This window comes from Spodoptera frugiperda, chromosome 25, assembly GCF_023101765.2.
Source record: "Spodoptera frugiperda isolate SF20-4 chromosome 25, AGI-APGP_CSIRO_Sfru_2.0, whole genome shotgun sequence".
In the NCBI taxonomy this organism is placed as follows: domain Eukaryota; kingdom Metazoa; phylum Arthropoda; class Insecta; order Lepidoptera; family Noctuidae; genus Spodoptera; species Spodoptera frugiperda.
The window spans coordinates 17,540,991-17,558,964 of NC_064236.1; the positions used below are offsets into that span (position 1 = coordinate 17,540,991).

Sequence of the window (17,974 nt, forward strand, 5' to 3'; positions counted from 1 at the left end):
ATCTTCAAAGGTTTCTGAATATTTCACAACAACTAGTAGATACCTAGATTAAAATTTTATCGAAATTAGTTGTGTAATTATAAGCTCTAAGTCTTTGCAAATAAAACTCACACATTAGGTTAACAATATTCGTTCTAAATATTGTTACATTTATATAATAATAACAATATTCGTTCTAAATTATTCTTTATTTGTTTCAAAACAAAAAGTTACGCCAGTTCCATCGTAAAAACGTGACAAGTTAGAGTCTGACACTCCCTCTCGCCTCGCCCACCATACTTCTTTAAGGAGAACGATTTTTCGTAAGAAAATCTCATAACAAATCCAACAAAAAAAAAATTAAGGCAATTCGGGTTCATCTATTATATCATATAAACCTTCCTTTTGAATCAGTCTATCTATTGAAAAAACCGCATCAAAATCCGTTGCGTAGTTTTAAAGATTTGAACAAGGGCAGAGAAAGCAACTTTATTTTGTTCTAAGTTTGTAGTGATAATGCGTAAGTCAATTTACTATCGAAAACAGTAACACCCAAATAACCACGAATGTGAGTATATTATTAATTAGCCGTTCATATTAATTAAAGCAGAAACAATGGATTGTTGGGAGGGCTCGTACTCTGCGGATACCACAGCCTGACTAGTCAATTAAAACTTTGAGTGCCCTTTCGACGCTCAACGGCGAACGATGACATTTTTGCACACAAATATTTCAGTGTCAATAAAACTATAACAGGGATGATGGCTCTATGTGAAATTAAAAAAGTTTATAGCTCTCAGTTAGATAATAAAAAAATCTACACCTGTATGATTTGTGTTGTCGAATAAATAAAAAGTTACAGCGAACTCAGCTTTGAATGTACGAGTCAATGTGTAATGAAAGATAAATAAAAATATAAATTTTTCGTCAAACGATTTAAATTCCGTAAAAATGTTAAAAAATATCTCGGAGCTGCGGACTACCTGGCGGGTTTACTGGGGCTCCAGCTCAAAAAGCAGGAGTAGGAACAGGGTGGTTTTTAGTCAGTAAGAGTCTGACAGTCTATCTCGCCTCGCCCAAGGAGGGAGGTATTGGATGATTTTGCCCCCTTAAAAAAAGAAGTCTACAATGTGCCTCATTTTTAACCCCCGACGCAAAAAGAGGGGTGTTATAAGTTTGACGTGTCTGTCTGTCTGTCTGTCTGTCTGTCTGTGGCATCGTAACTCCCGAACGGATGCAGTGATTTCAATTTAGTTTTTTCGTATGAAAGGGGACTTATGTGCGAGTGTTCTTAGACATGTTTGATGAAAATCGGTTGAGCCGTTTTATAGTTATGGGCGGTGAAAGTGGGTAGATTAGCCGAAGGACTGCAAATATACTGGGATGGGGTCAATTAAATTAAACCGCATTCATACGGACTGTACACCGCCGCCCGCGCCGCTTTATTTCTATTTTCTGTGTTATAGTTAAGTACTTAAACATCAATTTACTTCAATGTTAACACCAAGCATGTGATACTTATGAACAAATCGTAGATAAGTAAGAAATGATTAGGAGCGGTCCCCCAATGCGACGTATTTTTTTTTAGAATTATTAGTACATTCTTAGGTACTTTAAGATTAAGTTTCTTTTATTATTTTTTACTTTTTAAAGGGAAATTAATTTTTATGTCGGGGGTTTTTTAAATTTTTAATTTTTGTTATCAAACTTCAAAAAATTTTGTTGCCAACCCTATTTTGTAATATCGGCCTAATTAGTTTTAATTGTAGTGTTCAACTTTAGGAGGGTTTGTTGATACGTTCTATGTAAAAAGGGCCAAGTCTACTTCTAAAGTGCGTGTTCGAAGTCTAATAAAGCCTGAAGAAAATTAACTTTAAGTGTGGGAGAGCCATGCTTCGGCACGAATGGGCCGGCTCGACCGGAGTGATACCACGGCCTCACAGAAAACCGACGTGAAACAACGCTTGCGTTGTGTTTCGTTGTGTAAGTGAGGTTACCGGAGGCCCAATTCCCCCCTTCCCAATCTTCCCCATCCCCTTTCCCGAACAACAACCCTTAAATTCCTAACTCCCAAAAAGCTGGTAACGCACTTGTAAAGCCTCTGGTGTTTCAAGTGTCCATGAGCGGCGGCGATTGCTTACCATCTGGTAATACGTCTGCTCGATTACCGGCATATTTCATAAAAAAAAACTGAAACTGCAGTTGATGATCTTGTTAAGTGCAAAATTTAAAACGGTTATAATTCGGCATTTTAGAAAATAAAAATAGATATTTGTAGACAAAGTTATACGAAAGTCATGAAAAAAAATCAAAATTATTTATTTAATTACAATTATCAATTATAAATAATATTAAACAACAATAACTAATTAATAATAGACAATAATCTCAAAATTTTCGCAGTCTATAGGTTATAGGAAGCAACTCTCAGACGGAGGTCAACGCACTCGGGTCGCGAACTTTCCAAGTCTTCTGTTGTATTCCTCTTGAACTTTTCTTCAGCGTACTGAAGTATTTCATCAACAATCTCCAATATTTCTTAGGAAACTTGAAACTATCGTTTTTTTTGCAAATTGTTATTTTCCAGCCAATTATTATTATACCTCGTGAGATGTACTTAAATTAATTGTTTATTTATGTTTAAATTTATTATTAGGTAATTGAACGAATGCATTCGAGTTTCTCGTCAAATTGTTACATGAGTAAGTCGTTACATATAATAATAAATGTTCTATGTATAATAACATATAATAATCATTGTTCTGTATTTATTAATTATTTCGTAAATATAATGTGAATATTTGTTTTGTTATATTTTATTTTGTTAGTATTAGAAGTAATATGTAATTGTTCATATTATCTACATATTATGTTATAAATTAAACAAAAATCTCTTTAAAAAGTTGTCAATATAAACTAATTGATAAGTACACACATAAATAATGATTTCATAATTACAGCAGTAGAACGAAATTGAAAAGTATCACAATTTACCCGACTTGGGCACTGAACCCAAACATTAAATAGATCTAAGTAATACACGTATTTGAAATACTCTGAAATACAGTACAATGTTTGTTTCTAAGTAGAGATCCCACCTAAAACTTTTCCTGGAACGAAAATAGGCGTTTAAGTATTCGTCTTGTTGGAAATTTATTCGGAAGTGATGAAAGCAGAGATTTATAAATGGAAAAATTCTAGCCGACGAAATTTATTGCAAAAAAAAATACCATCAATGTTTCTATTCATTTCACATAGTTTGTTCATACCATGATGTTTAATAAAAAAAAAAAACGTGAAAATTGAAATCCTCAAAAATTTTGCATAGTTGGGGAAAATCATCCAATGACTTCTCTCCTCTCTTGGGCGAAGCGAGAAAGAGTGTCAGACTGTTACTGACTATACACCACCCCGTTCCTACTCTTGCTTTTTGAGCCGGAGCTCCGGTAAACCCGCTAGGTAGTCCGCAGGTCCGGATCAGACATCTGCACTACTGGGCCCCCATCTGTGGTGGTCTGATGGCTCTTTGAGGTGCGCGGGGAACGTCACGCGCCGTACACAAGGCCTAGTCTGCCTTTTTCCAACCCACTCTAATATTGAGACCCTCAACCCTCACACAAAACACTCTAATATAGACGTAACATACTCCAGCAGTTGACCGTCACGGGCTGTTTGTCTGTTCTATTGACTGTCACGTCAATTATAATGAGGATGTATTGGAAGCTTATTTCAAAACACCATGTACAGGATAATTCTTAAACCTCAATAATACTTTACTTTTTCTATTCTGCAGTTCAACTGATGACGAGGTCTCCATTTTGATTTAAATCAATATAATTTATCTAGTTACTCGTAAAATCCTTGGCCCACATAACTTAAAACAATTCTATAAATAAACGTTCTGCCCTATATTTGTTAAGATACGTCGCGAAATTATTATTTGTCGTTTTACCGGTCTAAATATTAATTGGACCGGTGTGAGGTAATTCTCAGAGAGGTTTTGTTTTGTATTTGTTCTGTCACGGGGTGATAAGACCACGGTTTGTTTTTCCTTTTACGTAAAATAATAAATCTAATGATTATTAGTTACGAAATCGAATTTACTTACAAGTATTAGGTTCCGTTCTTCGTTAAGCTAATGTTTTGTTACTTAAGTTTTCCGAGATCTAAATTCTATAAATTTCCAAATTTAGTTAATTTTTTGATCGTAGAGCAGCCTGAATACAACTACACAAATCTACATTTAAGAAAAAAAAAATCAAATTTTACGTATTTTTCCTTTTCAATAATTCCGAAGAATCAACCGAACCTCATATCAAAATCAAGGAAAAAACTACCAGGTTTCCAGTTTCGCATGTTAACTCCCTATATTCTAGTTCGATAACAAAACGAAAACGTAACTCGGAAACCGGGGTTCAGGACTTATGGTGAACTCTCTTTCGTATGGCATGGAGGAATAGCGAAATTCAATCAGGTACATGTCCAACCATGGTTGGATTCAAGGAATCGATGCGTGGGAGCGTCAAGTTACAAACATGGCTGCACGCCGTAGCCCCGAAAATGGATTAAAGAAACGCTCGAAAATAAAACCAGTCAAAATCGAGAGATCCTTTCAAAAAATGGTTTTTGTAAATTGTATGTTTTTGCGAAACAATAACTTGATTTACCTGGTTGTTGCTGAAAACCTTTGGTGTTTTCTTGGAGTAGGACATAGTTTGTAGGACTCATTTAGATTTATTAACAATATTTTAAACCTCAACTATATGACTGACTTGACTCTCTGATATGACCCTAGTTTATTTGGTTGGCTTCTTCTTTGGTTGCGAATGATATCGATTACATGTTTTTAAGGCTATAAATATTATAATCAGCTTCGATCGTAATGTACGAAAAGAATTAAGTGAATACTCAACACGATTAAAATTTATCTCTCCTTTTTCCATAAAATATTTTTAAAGACAATGAAAATATCTCGCTAGTATCCACTCAAACCGTATTAAATCGATTTATTTTGGACACACGTTACTTTTCGAGCGGAAAAATCTTATTCGATAAAGAAATAATAATAAGCTTACGTACCACGCAGTAATTTCTAGGAAAGTTACAAAAATACGTGCGTAATGAGTCTACATGTACTTATTAACCTTTTTGTAATAAGATTTTTTTTGTAACTTTTTCTAATTGCTTTTACCTATATTTGTCTTCAAGGCCTTTCGCAGAATGTTGTTGAGACGCAATCGATATTTTATTAAAAGGTTCGAATCATTTTCACGACTATTGACACGACGAGTATTAGTGAAGTGATTTTCTAAGAATCTGAAAAATTCTAATAAGGTATTTAAGTTAAATTCTTTGGTATTTTAGAAAAATGTTACCCTATGGTGTGATAGAGGCCGAATGCTCCTACATTATTATTTTGCTGAAAACATATTTTAACACTGTATCCGATTAACATACTTAGCTGTAGATAGAAACAATGTCCTATTTAATTTCGGACGCGATATTTATAAGAGCCAGTCATTGATCATAGGCGATTCTTCAAAGAGAAGTACTCGCAAAGATAATAAAACCAGGAATCCGTAACCCCGGGATCTTGTGTCTCGTAACATTGGCGTCGCGTCAGACGGCGCGAGTTGCTCGGCGCACGAGCGTGTTGTAGGCCGCGCGGCGCTGCCGTCGCTTCAACGAAAATAAGTCGCCGCGCGCGCAGTTATCGCCCGGCTCCGCGGGTATTCGAACGAAATGCGCCCTCAATATGGGCAGCAACTGTTGCAAAGGCGATGCCGGCGGTAGACCTATCAGGTCTAACTCCTCTATATACAGCAGGTATTTCTTGCTGGCTATAACCATTCTACAGGAGTTCTTCGGCGTACCTTGGGTCCTCAGACCTTTACGCCCGTACGTAGTGTAGTGATAGTGCACCAGTGTAGTGTTGTGCTTTGAGGTAGTATATAGTTATGTAATTAAGGTCGGGTACCAGTTACAAGTGATCTTAAAGCATGTCTCGCTGAATCCAACGGTAAAATAAAGCTCAGTCCGGATTTCGTGTGGGTTTGATTGGCTTTTCAATTTTTCCTCAGCGAATTTTATTGGTCATTATTGATTTATTTTGTGTCATAAAATTTGTCGATAACCCTTCGGTCGCTACAGGTGTCTATTGGCTCAGCAGCTTGCCCGTGGATTATTTGTGTCATAAATTTATGAGTTCATCTCTTATTTTTGAGTGTCGCGTTATTTTTATAGATATTTGACGTCGTTTATTTATGTGGTCGATATGTTTTAGTTTGCGTAAAGATGACGGCGAGCGTATTTGTCCGCCGTTCGAGTATTGCATTGCGACATATTTCATAAATTACATAATTTATTTAGGTACCAAACTAAATGTAAGCAGTACGTTTAAAGATGAGTTTATTGATCTAGTTGTATGTTTAATGAAATAGTTTGTTTATTATTACTTTCATATTTATTTGATGTTGGGTGCATTTGTGTATACATAGATCACAATATAATTGATACTATTTTAATTAACGATTTATTATCGTTGGGTTACCTTTACAAATGTTTTATCAAACAAACCATCCTTTATTTTAAACAATTAAGAATATGTTAGTTCAGTGGAACTACACAAAAATGTACTTAATAAATATTTTTTAAACAAGAAATTCTTATGACACCGTGGTGTCATGGGAATTTAAATTGTAATTAAATGTAATTATGGTTGAATATTGATATAATACGTCATCGTTTGCAGTGCCATGATGAATGGTATAATAATTACAAGAATATTACATTACCGCGATTGATTTCAGATAAGGGCGGGATTCATATCATTGTGTGTATTCGTTGTAATACGTGCTTAATTAAGGGTGCATATTTAATTAATTGATTATTAATTTGATTGAATATTGAATGGGGTGACAATTAACGACGGGATTCTTATGTAAGATACAATAGGTATTCATGGAAATGATCACTTAATCAAGTGTTATATAGCACCGGTTATATTGTTAAATTGAGTGCTTCTGGTACTAGTAGTCTCCCTGATATGCGTGTTTGTTATAGGGGCGCTTAGTTAAGCTCCGATTTTTGTATCGATCATCAAATCGCGAGTGTATAATTGTTCATTAAACTTATATTTCTTTATAATACTTTGACTGCATTGTGTTTTGCCATATGAGTGAGGATACCAGAGGTCATATAAAGGCTGGCAACGCACTTGTAACTCCTCTGATAATGCGAGGTTCCATGGGTGGCACTAAACTCTTACCGCTGTGGCGACACACAAATGACAGATGTCGCACATAGACGATCGACGAACCAATTAATAGATGACGTTATAAATAATACATGCCACCTATGAAGTTTTCATGTAAATAGACATGGATAGAAAATCCCGACAAACAACTGTTGGGCAGAAAGCTCGCTAGGCCTGATCACCTTCCTTGATTTGAGGATCCTCCTTATCTTAGGGAATTTCTCTCACTGTTCCCTAAGCCGTCAATTTATTCCTTTGTTCAGTCATCCCATCAATTCTATACAAATATTCATAAAAAATAGATAAATCACTATTACAAATATTTGATACCTTTGTTCCCCACAAGGGATTAAAAATGCTTTTAAAAACAAATTGAAAAGAACAATTTATTTGTTTCCATCAGTTTGATTTGCTAATAGTTTTGATGTTTTTTTCCCAGTAACGGCTATCATATTGAACTAACCGATTATCAATTACAAATATTTGAAAAATAGAAACCAGTTTTATTGATTTTAGGACGAATTTTAAATATAAAGTTCGATTCGAGGTACAAAGTATATTGTCAAACCTGTAGGGGCAGATGGACAGCTACACCAAATTGTGAAGTATATTTGTCGAATTAAAACTTTATTGCAAAGTAATAAAGTAATATTTTCAAATTACTCACAGGTTTTCACATTACATTTCTTAATTAATCAAGCGGCAAGTGCGACTAAAGTGCATGGGGTATCGGTCCGTTCAATTCTCGCATCCGTCAAAGCAATCCTGGGATAATTACAGGTTTTGGAAATTTTATCATGCAAAGTAGGCTCACCCACTATTCCATGGGACTTATAAAATAAATTATGAAAAGTGGGTGGTCAATGAATACGGTACCATAAACTTTTCTAAAATACACTTAGGAGCAAAGAAATAGAGCCACTTTTCAAAGAACCCTCTATAACTTTAAAAATCATATTCGTTTTACAATAATATATTCTCATTTTGTCTAAGATCCTTTACAGAGAACCCTTAGTCGACAGCTGATGTAGTCTTATTTTTTTTAAACACACTCACCTATTACACAAGTACCCAAACACCCGTCCCTTTGAATCGCTACATTGTAACACTTGCCAATATTACTTAAGAACTATAATTAGCAATGCTATCAGGGCACAATATAAATGAGAAGTAACACACAAACACATATGTCATCATGGTTTTTTTATATCTTGGTGTCGACCTTGGGAATACATACTATTCAGGTCACCGTGTCGGATGCCACTCTATATCTTAATACAAGGTCTGAATGACGTGTCTTCTAAATTCTACTCTCTTTATTTCTTTGACTGCCAATTGAAAAGTGTTGAAGGCAAATCCTCCGCTATCGTCGGTCACCGGTGACCACTACGGCGTTCAATGTGTTAAAAGAATATTTACCAGAAGCCCGTCACAGTCAGCTGTTGGACTACAGGCCTCATTACAAAAGAATGCTTTGCCAAAATCTCCACGTCTGTCAGGCAAAATATTATTGGGATGTTTGGTCGGTGCATGGCAATGTTGTGGCCCGTAGGCCAGGTACGGGATCGAAACCTACCAACGGCATGTACCTTCAGTTTTTACATTCAGTTCTTTTACCGAGAAACATTTTAATCTGTTGATTCAGTAGGTATAATTACCGACCCGGAAATCGAAATCCAGTTTCTTCAGCAAAATTCTCAGTATTTAATGGGAAATGTGATCGCTATTTTCTTTTTGTTCTAATTCCGGTATGTTAGTCTCTCTCTAGTTTTAGCACCGGGAAAAATAACAAAGATAATATTATGTGTAGGTAATTGTTTTTAATAACGACAATTTCACAAATACAAGAAAGCTCTAAAAAAAATGAACTTTCAATTAGTTCATACGAAAATGCACAAAAATGGTTCTTGAAATTGGAATAGGTGCATCATTGTGAATATTTTTTCTAAGCCTCGGTTTAAAAAATTTAGTCAATTAATTAAGAAACACAAAATGCAGAAATATACCGGTAAACTATGGCAACTTTACCGGACCCTTGGCAACTTTACCATACTATAGGTATTCTGTATAAACTCATTTATCTAAAAATCTACCCACTAGAATTCTGTTTTGTAATAGTAGTATTTTTTAGACATTAAAAGGAAATATTTACTATATTTTGCGTAGACGCAAGACTGCTATTATGCCAGTAATGGCCGTCACAATGTATGCGTGAAAATGTGCTAAAAGTTAGTAGTTCCTAAATTGTGCTCACAGAGCCTTAATTATATGTCACAGGTGAGTGAAATTTTGATCTTGAATGTATAATATAGTTGGGATTACTGTTGTAATGTCAGCAATTGCTTTTTCTTTAATTTATTGATAAATAATCGCTTCGGTAATGTTGACACAGGTTAGGTAAAGTTGCCACGGCCTGCTTTGTGGCAACTTTACCTACAGTTAGGGTTGGCAATAAATGTTTTTTCTTGTTTGTGTGTATGTAACCATTTTCGAATACCTAAATTTCTCAGCATAATAGTGAATATCCTGGATGATAAGTTATAATGTATTTAATAATACCTTTTGTTTTAGAGCCAAAATGGCTCACATGAAACAAAACCGCAGATAACTTGGAGTTAGACAATATAAAAAGTATACGAAAGTAATGTTAAAATTAGCTATGGAGATAGTGAAGTCAAAAAATTAAAAAGTCAAAAGATTAAACATTATTTTGTAGCCTTTTTTTACAATTTTAAACATAAATACTTAAAATTTTAGAACTTAATTTAGTTTAAAAGGGAACAATATTTATGTCAGATATTTATGCTTTTTTTTTACTTTAGGTTTAAGGTTTAATAATTTTTTTTTTAAATATACATGTCATAAAAATAATTCTCATTTTTTGACAACCCCGAGCGTAACAAATTATTTGTATGTAAATTACGATGAAACCCGTGGCAACTTTCCCGACTGTCTGTGTAGCCGTTATCTTTATAGATTTCCTCATATTGTTTGCATTATAATACGAAGAGGTCCTAGATGAAGCCCTCTGTACCTCAACAACTCTTTAATATGCAATACACGATGAATACGGCGCGTAGGTAAAGTTGCCAAAAATTTGGTATCTTTACCCATGTTGTTTTTTCTTTACTACGGCTAAAGTAAGCGTTTGTATATAATGACGATTACGGTAAAGTGAGCCAGATAGACTACAATTCTAAATATATAGTTTTGGTTTCTATGCGTCTTATGGTTAAAAATATATTTCGATTTTTGTTCCAAAATATGGTAAAGTTGCCATGTTATATACTTCAATACAACAAAGTAAAAGAAATAAAAAACAAATTGCAAATCGACTATCTGGAAACACTGTATAATCATTGATAAAGTTCTAATCAGATTTCACACTGGCTGATTATAAAATTATATTTTATCTGTGCGCTTTAAAAAATAAGTATATGCCATAAATAGGTGGGAATAGTGACGTAGCATTAAATGTTATTATTGATTTTAAAGTCGTGTTTTGTTTTTGAGGCGTTAAAATAATTATATTTTGTGCCATTGAAACGTAAGAAATTATAAAAATCTTTGCACAGAAAATGAGAGAATTCATTTTGACATTCTACAAAATACAATCCAAGGTAAGCAGGTCAAGAAATTTAATTAAATATGCAGAAGCTTAGCACAATACCTGAATGAACTGAATAAAGAGGAATTAAAGGAAAATCTTTGTCATGATAGTTCTCAGATAAAATTTCATAGTACAATGTTAGGTAGCCTAGATAAAGGAGTTTAAATAGAACCTCGATTATTATCACATTTTTTATTCGATAGTGAAACGTGACCTAATTTAGCAGTTATAGTATGTATTGTATTAACTACCTATTGTACATTTTATTTGTCCCCATATGTGATTATTAAAATGGCGTCACCGAACCGTTGATACAAATCACGTTAATGGAAAACCGAACCCATTATTATAGAGATAAAATGTGAAACATTTGAAATCAAAGTGCTAGCCAGACGAAAGGGGTGATTTGGGTGGGGGCTCCTACATCCCCCCTGGCCTTGCGTAAAATGAAATTAATTTGCTGCATACACGTCTGTCGACTCATGTTATAATGATCAACGGATGCAATATTAGGTAGCGCGGTATTCGCGTGTACGGATCCTGATCCACAGTGCACATATTCGTCATATTTTCCACATTATATTAGTCTAATTAAAACCACTGTTTCAACCATTTTGTTGTGGAAGTCTCGTTTTGATTACCTATATGACGTTGTTTGGTTATTCCATCCTTTGTGCAGTGTTGAGTTGGATTATTTGTTATGTATTTTGTAATGGATTTAAAAAAAACATGGCTGCACGTGTCACAATGCCACTCTAATTATCCTTTTATGGACATTGTTTATTAATTTTATGAAAGGTTTTGTTGAAAAGTATTGCGTGTGTTGCAATTTTATTTATTATTTTCATTTAAAAGTACTTTTTTAGCGAGTGCAGTTACAGTTTCCCTTTGTTCTAGGATTACCCTTTACGGGAAACAGTGTTGGGAGTTATACAGTACTTTAAGTTATCAACATAATGCGTGCGTGCAAAACATTTTAAACTTTTCGCAACTTTTCTCGGACAATAGCATAAATGTTTACTCGTAGCTCGCATTCAGTTCAGAAATATGTTTGTAATCACTGTTTTACTGAAAGTACTCGTACGTGTAACAAAATTATTAATCCTATTATCGTTTTAATTAAATTTATTTTGTATTTGTGTAAGCGGTTTGAGAAGCGTATTATCAAAAAATATAATGTGTTATTATACATGTGTAACGGGTTGATACTTATGTTAAATTATAAGATTGACATCGTCGAACTAATTTAATTTGTTTCATAACACGGACGAATGTTCGCAATATTTTTTTATTGTGTAAAATCATCCAATTTCTTCTCCCGGCCGGGCGAGACCAGAGGGAATGTCAGACTCTTACTGACCAAAAATCACTCCGTTCCTACTCCTGCAAAACCTCGTACGTTGCCGCAGTTCCGGACCAGGCATTAGCCCTATTAGGCTCCATCTGCAGTTGGGTGTAGGCCCGTTTCCAGTTACATTTCTGGGTTTTATTTGCAAATATAAACTAATAAATATTCATCTCCTTCTACTAACAAGATTAACTAAGTAATGCATCGTGCAATACCGTCAATACACCAGCGTACCTGATACCATTATTGAATGTATACAGGAAATTGTTGTTAGTTCTTGGCAATAGTTGTAGTCATGTAACAGGTGCCCTAGGTTATTCTAGCACAAAGTGTTCACATACTTTGACATCTTACCCATACTTTGTTCCTGTGTTAAGTAAGTTTGAAAGGAGACATGACACCCATGTTAGTTCAGCGAGCGTATGGTGAGCGAAGTATTTCATGCAATATTGATTTTGATAACTATGCTGGTGAATAGCTTCGAAGGTTGGGTTTTGCCGGCAGTAATTAATACTGTGGTTATTTGTAGATATATTTGTATATTATATTTAGCAGTTTTCGAAATATTTATAATAATACTTTAGCTGTTCATTGGGGTAAAATTCAAACGATCAATGAAATGAGGGACATATAGGTAAATACAGAAAACAAATTGTTTTATAAAGTTTAATAATTTATATTTTTTAAGGGGCAAACCAAATTTTGACGAAATCAAAATGTTGGTTAAGGGCATTATTATTTTAATTAATTTGTTTTTTTATTTTAAATCCATAGACAAAGTTTTATTTAATCTATTTGATTTTTTGCGAATGTAGGGGTTTCCATTCCACATACCTACAAAGAATTCTTCGGTCCGGAAACCGTTACTAGTGTTAGAACTTATTAATGTAAATTGGAAAAAATCCCGTCTAGGTCTGGGATGAAATTTTATATAAAGATCCCGCCTAATTTCCACGCAGTAACAACTTAATACAGGGTGTTACCAACCACTTAATTGTTAAACCACACAGAAATGAAACATTTTGCCGACACGACTCGCGAATCACAGCCTATTATTACATTTACCGTTGTAAATTTACCCTTATTACAACAGTTGTAAGGTTTTATTTAGATTTGCTCACGTGAAATAAAGGTAGTTTTGAGTCTGGGTGTAATTATAAGTAGTTATTATTTGTAGTACATTTGGTGTTAATTAATAAATCTTTGTGAGTGGAGACTACATGAATGATCAATATCATTTAAAACATATTCTTAACATTGCCATCACCTCATCTAATTAAAAAGGTAAGCAGGCCTCTATATTTAAATAGTATTTTCTACTTTTACCTATGACTTATTAAAAAGCTAAGCAGTGGACTCTATTTAAAGAGTATTTTCTAGTTTTATGAAGAATAATATGTAGATAGATGATTATTTATTGCGACATAGATTTTTCAGTTTACAAACATAACGTTAGGTGCTAAAATATTCGTACAAAGTAAATATTTATTGGAATATAGAGTGCTGTGGGCAAACGATTAAAGGATTTATTTTAAACTGCTCTTTCAAAGAGATTTGTAATATTAAAAGAGCTTGCTAATGCTGCGTTATATTGAAAAGCGACATGTTGTGTTTGATCGATGGATTTAAGGCCGTTACAGACGTAGCTGTAATATATCGAGCTATTTAGACCATTATAGTAAAGCTAGTTACCACAGACTGGAGATATACTCTAATAAATACCCATATTCAGTATGCGATCGATTTAAAATTTATGTATCGAAATATATTTCGCGGATATATACTTTGGTGACGTCATGGAAAGAAATGACTGCACGGTCAGTGCGGTGGCTGGGCAAGCCACGCAACGGGTAGCGGGTTTGATTCCCGCACGGAACAACTCTTTGTGTGATCCACAAATTGTTATTTCGGGTCTGGGTGTCTGTAAACGCACCCACGACACAGGATAAATCCTAGTGTGAGGCGACATTTAAAAAAAAGAAAAGAAAGAATATATTGAAGCTGTGGGTGGGTGGTTGCTCAAAAATTTGTATTGAATATATTTGATAATATACCTTGCTAACAGGGCTGTGACGACTTTAGCCTTTTGACGAGTTCGGCATAAGAGTTTTTGTGTTCTCTTTGCGTTTTCGAAGTCATTAGTAGCTCACAGTCTGCTGTATACCCGTGTATTGCAGTAAGGACACTAACTACGTGAAACTCATAACATAACTAGTAAAATACGGGTGTTACATTGAATACGAGAATTAAAAAGCGTTATATAGTCAATCCTTTATCTATTCAATGCTTGTAAAAGTATGAAACGTGGTCCTGTTATTAAGGTGTCAGATTTCTAAATTGTTGGGACTAGTGCAATAGCTATATTATAGTTTTAAAGGCTATGCTTGTCTCTATCATGCACATGGTGTTATAAATGTGCTACGGCTTTAATAGGAGATAGTGTTGTGTTTGAAGACTACATTTATAATTCATTAATTAAGATTGTAGTATTACAGATCTTAAAACTAATTTGATAACTATTTTTACTACAAATGTGTACTTATTATGTAATATTAACAAAATATTTATTATACATTCAAATACAATTAATAATTTGTAAAATGTAAACGAAAGAAGTGTGGTTATACATAGTAGTAAAGTATTACTAGTAATATTATATCTACCTCCTCCCCTTGGGTATTTTTATTATAACTATCTTCATAGATACAACAGTAGTGCGGCCTACGCTGTGATTGATCTAGTTTAATAACGTCTAGACAGAATACTTATCTCAGTACTCACCGTAAATACTAGCGATACAAATATAAGTAGTCAATGTCAAAAGTTATGGTATTTTATACCTACATATAGGTGCCTGAAACATGATGTAGCATCCATATACTTTGTTTATTATATCATATCCTACATGGGTAGATGGCCTGCCGGACTATTTGCTATTATTAGTGAGGGTTTTCGAAAATTCTCAACACAATTATGCACAGATACACTGGGTAGGTACTTATGCTAGACTTTTTTTTTTTTTTTTTTTTGAGGGGGAAAATCATCCAATGACTTTTCTCGCCTTGGGCGAGGCGAGAGGGAGTGTCAGACTCTTACTGACTAAAAACCACCCCGTTCCTTCACCTGCCTTTCGAGCCGGAGCCCCGGTAAACCCGCTAGGTTGTCCGCAGCTCCGGATTAGGCATCAGCCCTACTGGGCCCCATCTGTGGTGGTCTGATGTATGCTAGACTTGGAATTTTAATTTGTGATATTTTTTGGTTAACAGTAACCTAACTAATTAATTTTCAAAATTATTACTCGTAACTTAAAATCATCCATCTTACGTACATTCCCTTAATTCCGATCTTACAATATATGTAAATAGTTTTAAATCGGAATCAATCACGGCTCGACTTAAAATTAGCGTAGCCGACTGTGCAGGATTATGTGTTACGTACAAACGTGAGTAAATACATATGCACTCTCTGCGCCCCCACTCTGACCACGACCGGCGTGAAGTTACCCGTTGAACCAACCGTAAAGCCACTTTGTTGGTGAACCTCAGCGGTAAATAATTTTCAAACTCCCGTCTCCTAATAATAAACTTTCCTTTTTTACTCATTAGTACTTTTAATCCGATACCTCGGTTAAAGTAGAAGCACTTAACTGCTGTAGTTTGAAAATTCTTAATTTAAAACGAGAAAAATACGAATCAGTAGTCTCATGATCGATTTATTGGATCAGATAAGACGTCCTATATTACGTGGTATTCATAACATACCTTTTTTGAAAGGAGAAAATCATCCAATGATTTCTCCTGCCTTGGGTGAGGCGAGAGGGAGTGTCAGACTCTAACTGACTAAAAACCACCCCGTTCCTTCTCCTGCTTTGAGCCGGAGCCCCGGTAACCTTTTAAGTTGTCCGCAGCTCCGGAATTCATAACATACCTAGCTGGCGAGGTGGATACATAGGCACTAACAATTACTATATGTGTAATAGTCTAATTACAGTCTCATTAGTATATAGGATTTCGCGTACAAGGTCTTGACTCTGCCTATCAAATACTCTGTTGTTCTCTCAGGTGACTGACATATCCAATTTTGCGGTGAATACATGTCCACATTCATTGCAGTTAGCACCCCTCCAATGTAATTATGGTGGATGCAGGAGGTCGGGTAGTAAGCTCATCACGGTTACAATTGGATTCCCTTCTGCGTCGCTTATCAAATTGTTCTGATTTAACCTTGGGGCTATTTCTGTAGTGACCTTCAAATGCATTACTATTGTCCTTGTACGAGAACACAGGTAGGTAAGATAAAAGATTAGATTATGCAGATTTGTAGATATACACAAAAAGTTTCTTTTTCAACTGGTGGTTGTATGGTCAAGAAATTCTTAATTAGTAATTTCCTGTTAGTTTTAATAACAAACTTTGTGTCAGTACTTTTAAGTTTGCTTAAGATATCAACAAGTTACACTGCTGGCGCTCTGGTGAGTTGAGTCACGCAATTAAAAATGTACTTTTTGAACTTTTTTTGTAACAAATGATATTTAAAGAAAACACAGCATTACTTACAAAGCAAAACATGAAATTAATCAGTATTGTATCAGGGCACTATCATTAAAACTTAAAACGGGATATTTACCATGTTTAGGTATTAGTTTTTGTGAGTTTCTATCAGAACATATAAAACAGTCAGTTAATGTAAGGTAAGGTAAATATTGTAATGTAACAGCACTTTAGTTCGTTAAAAGTCTTTAAAATTTTACCCGTGATATTTTTGTGTAAGCACCGTCATAGCACACGTATGTAATGTTTTGTTTACGCGATCAAACTACAAACTTGAATGGTGGTGTTTAGCATAAGTAGCGGCTATTAATGAGACGATATTTTCAAAACATTCCTCTACTATGGTTTCTACGAAATACTGTAGAAAATAGTCCATTACCATTAAAGTTTTAGTTTTATTTTGTGTTAAGTTTGCTATTTTGGTATCGATCACCATTATTAATCCTTTACCACTGATATATGGAGGCCTTTTTTCAATAGCCCTGAGTTTAATCTTTAACTCTTCGTACTACTGCCAGACACTTGACGTATATCGTCTTGCTGCTGGAGATTTCGCGACAAAATAAGTTAAGCTAGTAAATAGATTTGATATTAACTACTTCTTTTATTCTTAAATTCTCTCATAAGTTATCGATCTCGACATGATGGAGAAAAAATACACAAGAAAACACGAAGACTTGATATCTTCATATTATATTTTTCTGGAGTCCATGCCCTTGTCATACAATTAGTTATAGTTTTAAAGTCGATAATTCTTATTGTAAAGATATTTCGTCATAACAATTTTTTTATATTATCTTAGAAAAGAAACCCCTCAACAAATTTCAGAGAACATTACTTAGGTGTATGTAATTAAAATGCTTATTTAACAATGCGACGTCTCGTGAGTGTCGGTATAGTGGTCGTCTGTGTAACGTGCGGTAAGATTCAATTCACACGACAGGCGCTATTCATGATTTTGAAATTGCATGTAGTGACATGGAGCTGGGATTTCACGACGACGCGCTGAGACGTAGTCTAATAAACCCAACGTTCTGCTGTGAAGCTCATGTAACTAATGCAAGTGGAATGCCGACGCTTATAGCTTATTGCAGTTTAAATGGTTGTACCTATTGTCTGTTCTATTAATGGCATTTTATTAATTGTTACTCAAATTAGTATTAGAACTCGAAACGGGATTTTTACCATATTTTTCTATTTCTATGAGTTTCCGATATTTCGGCAGTGTTGCA

General features: G+C 34.5%; 1 protein-coding gene across 5 annotated transcripts in view; it reads left to right on the forward strand.

Moving 5' to 3' along the window:
* The window catches only part of LOC118262676 (titin homolog), a 185,241-nt gene that overhangs the window by 27,485 nt on the left and 139,782 nt on the right, over positions 1-17,974 (forward strand). The window contains exon 1 of one of the 5 annotated variants that reach the window (XM_050703909.1): positions 5,623-5,805. The exons of the other annotated variants lie outside the window; for them this stretch is intronic. Within the exon in view, the coding sequence (XP_050559866.1) occupies positions 5,735-5,805 (71 nt within the window). The 5' untranslated portion in view covers positions 5,623-5,734. Of the gene's footprint in view, positions 1-5,622; positions 5,806-17,974 lie in introns of those variants that run through there. 5 annotated transcript variants of the gene reach the window in all.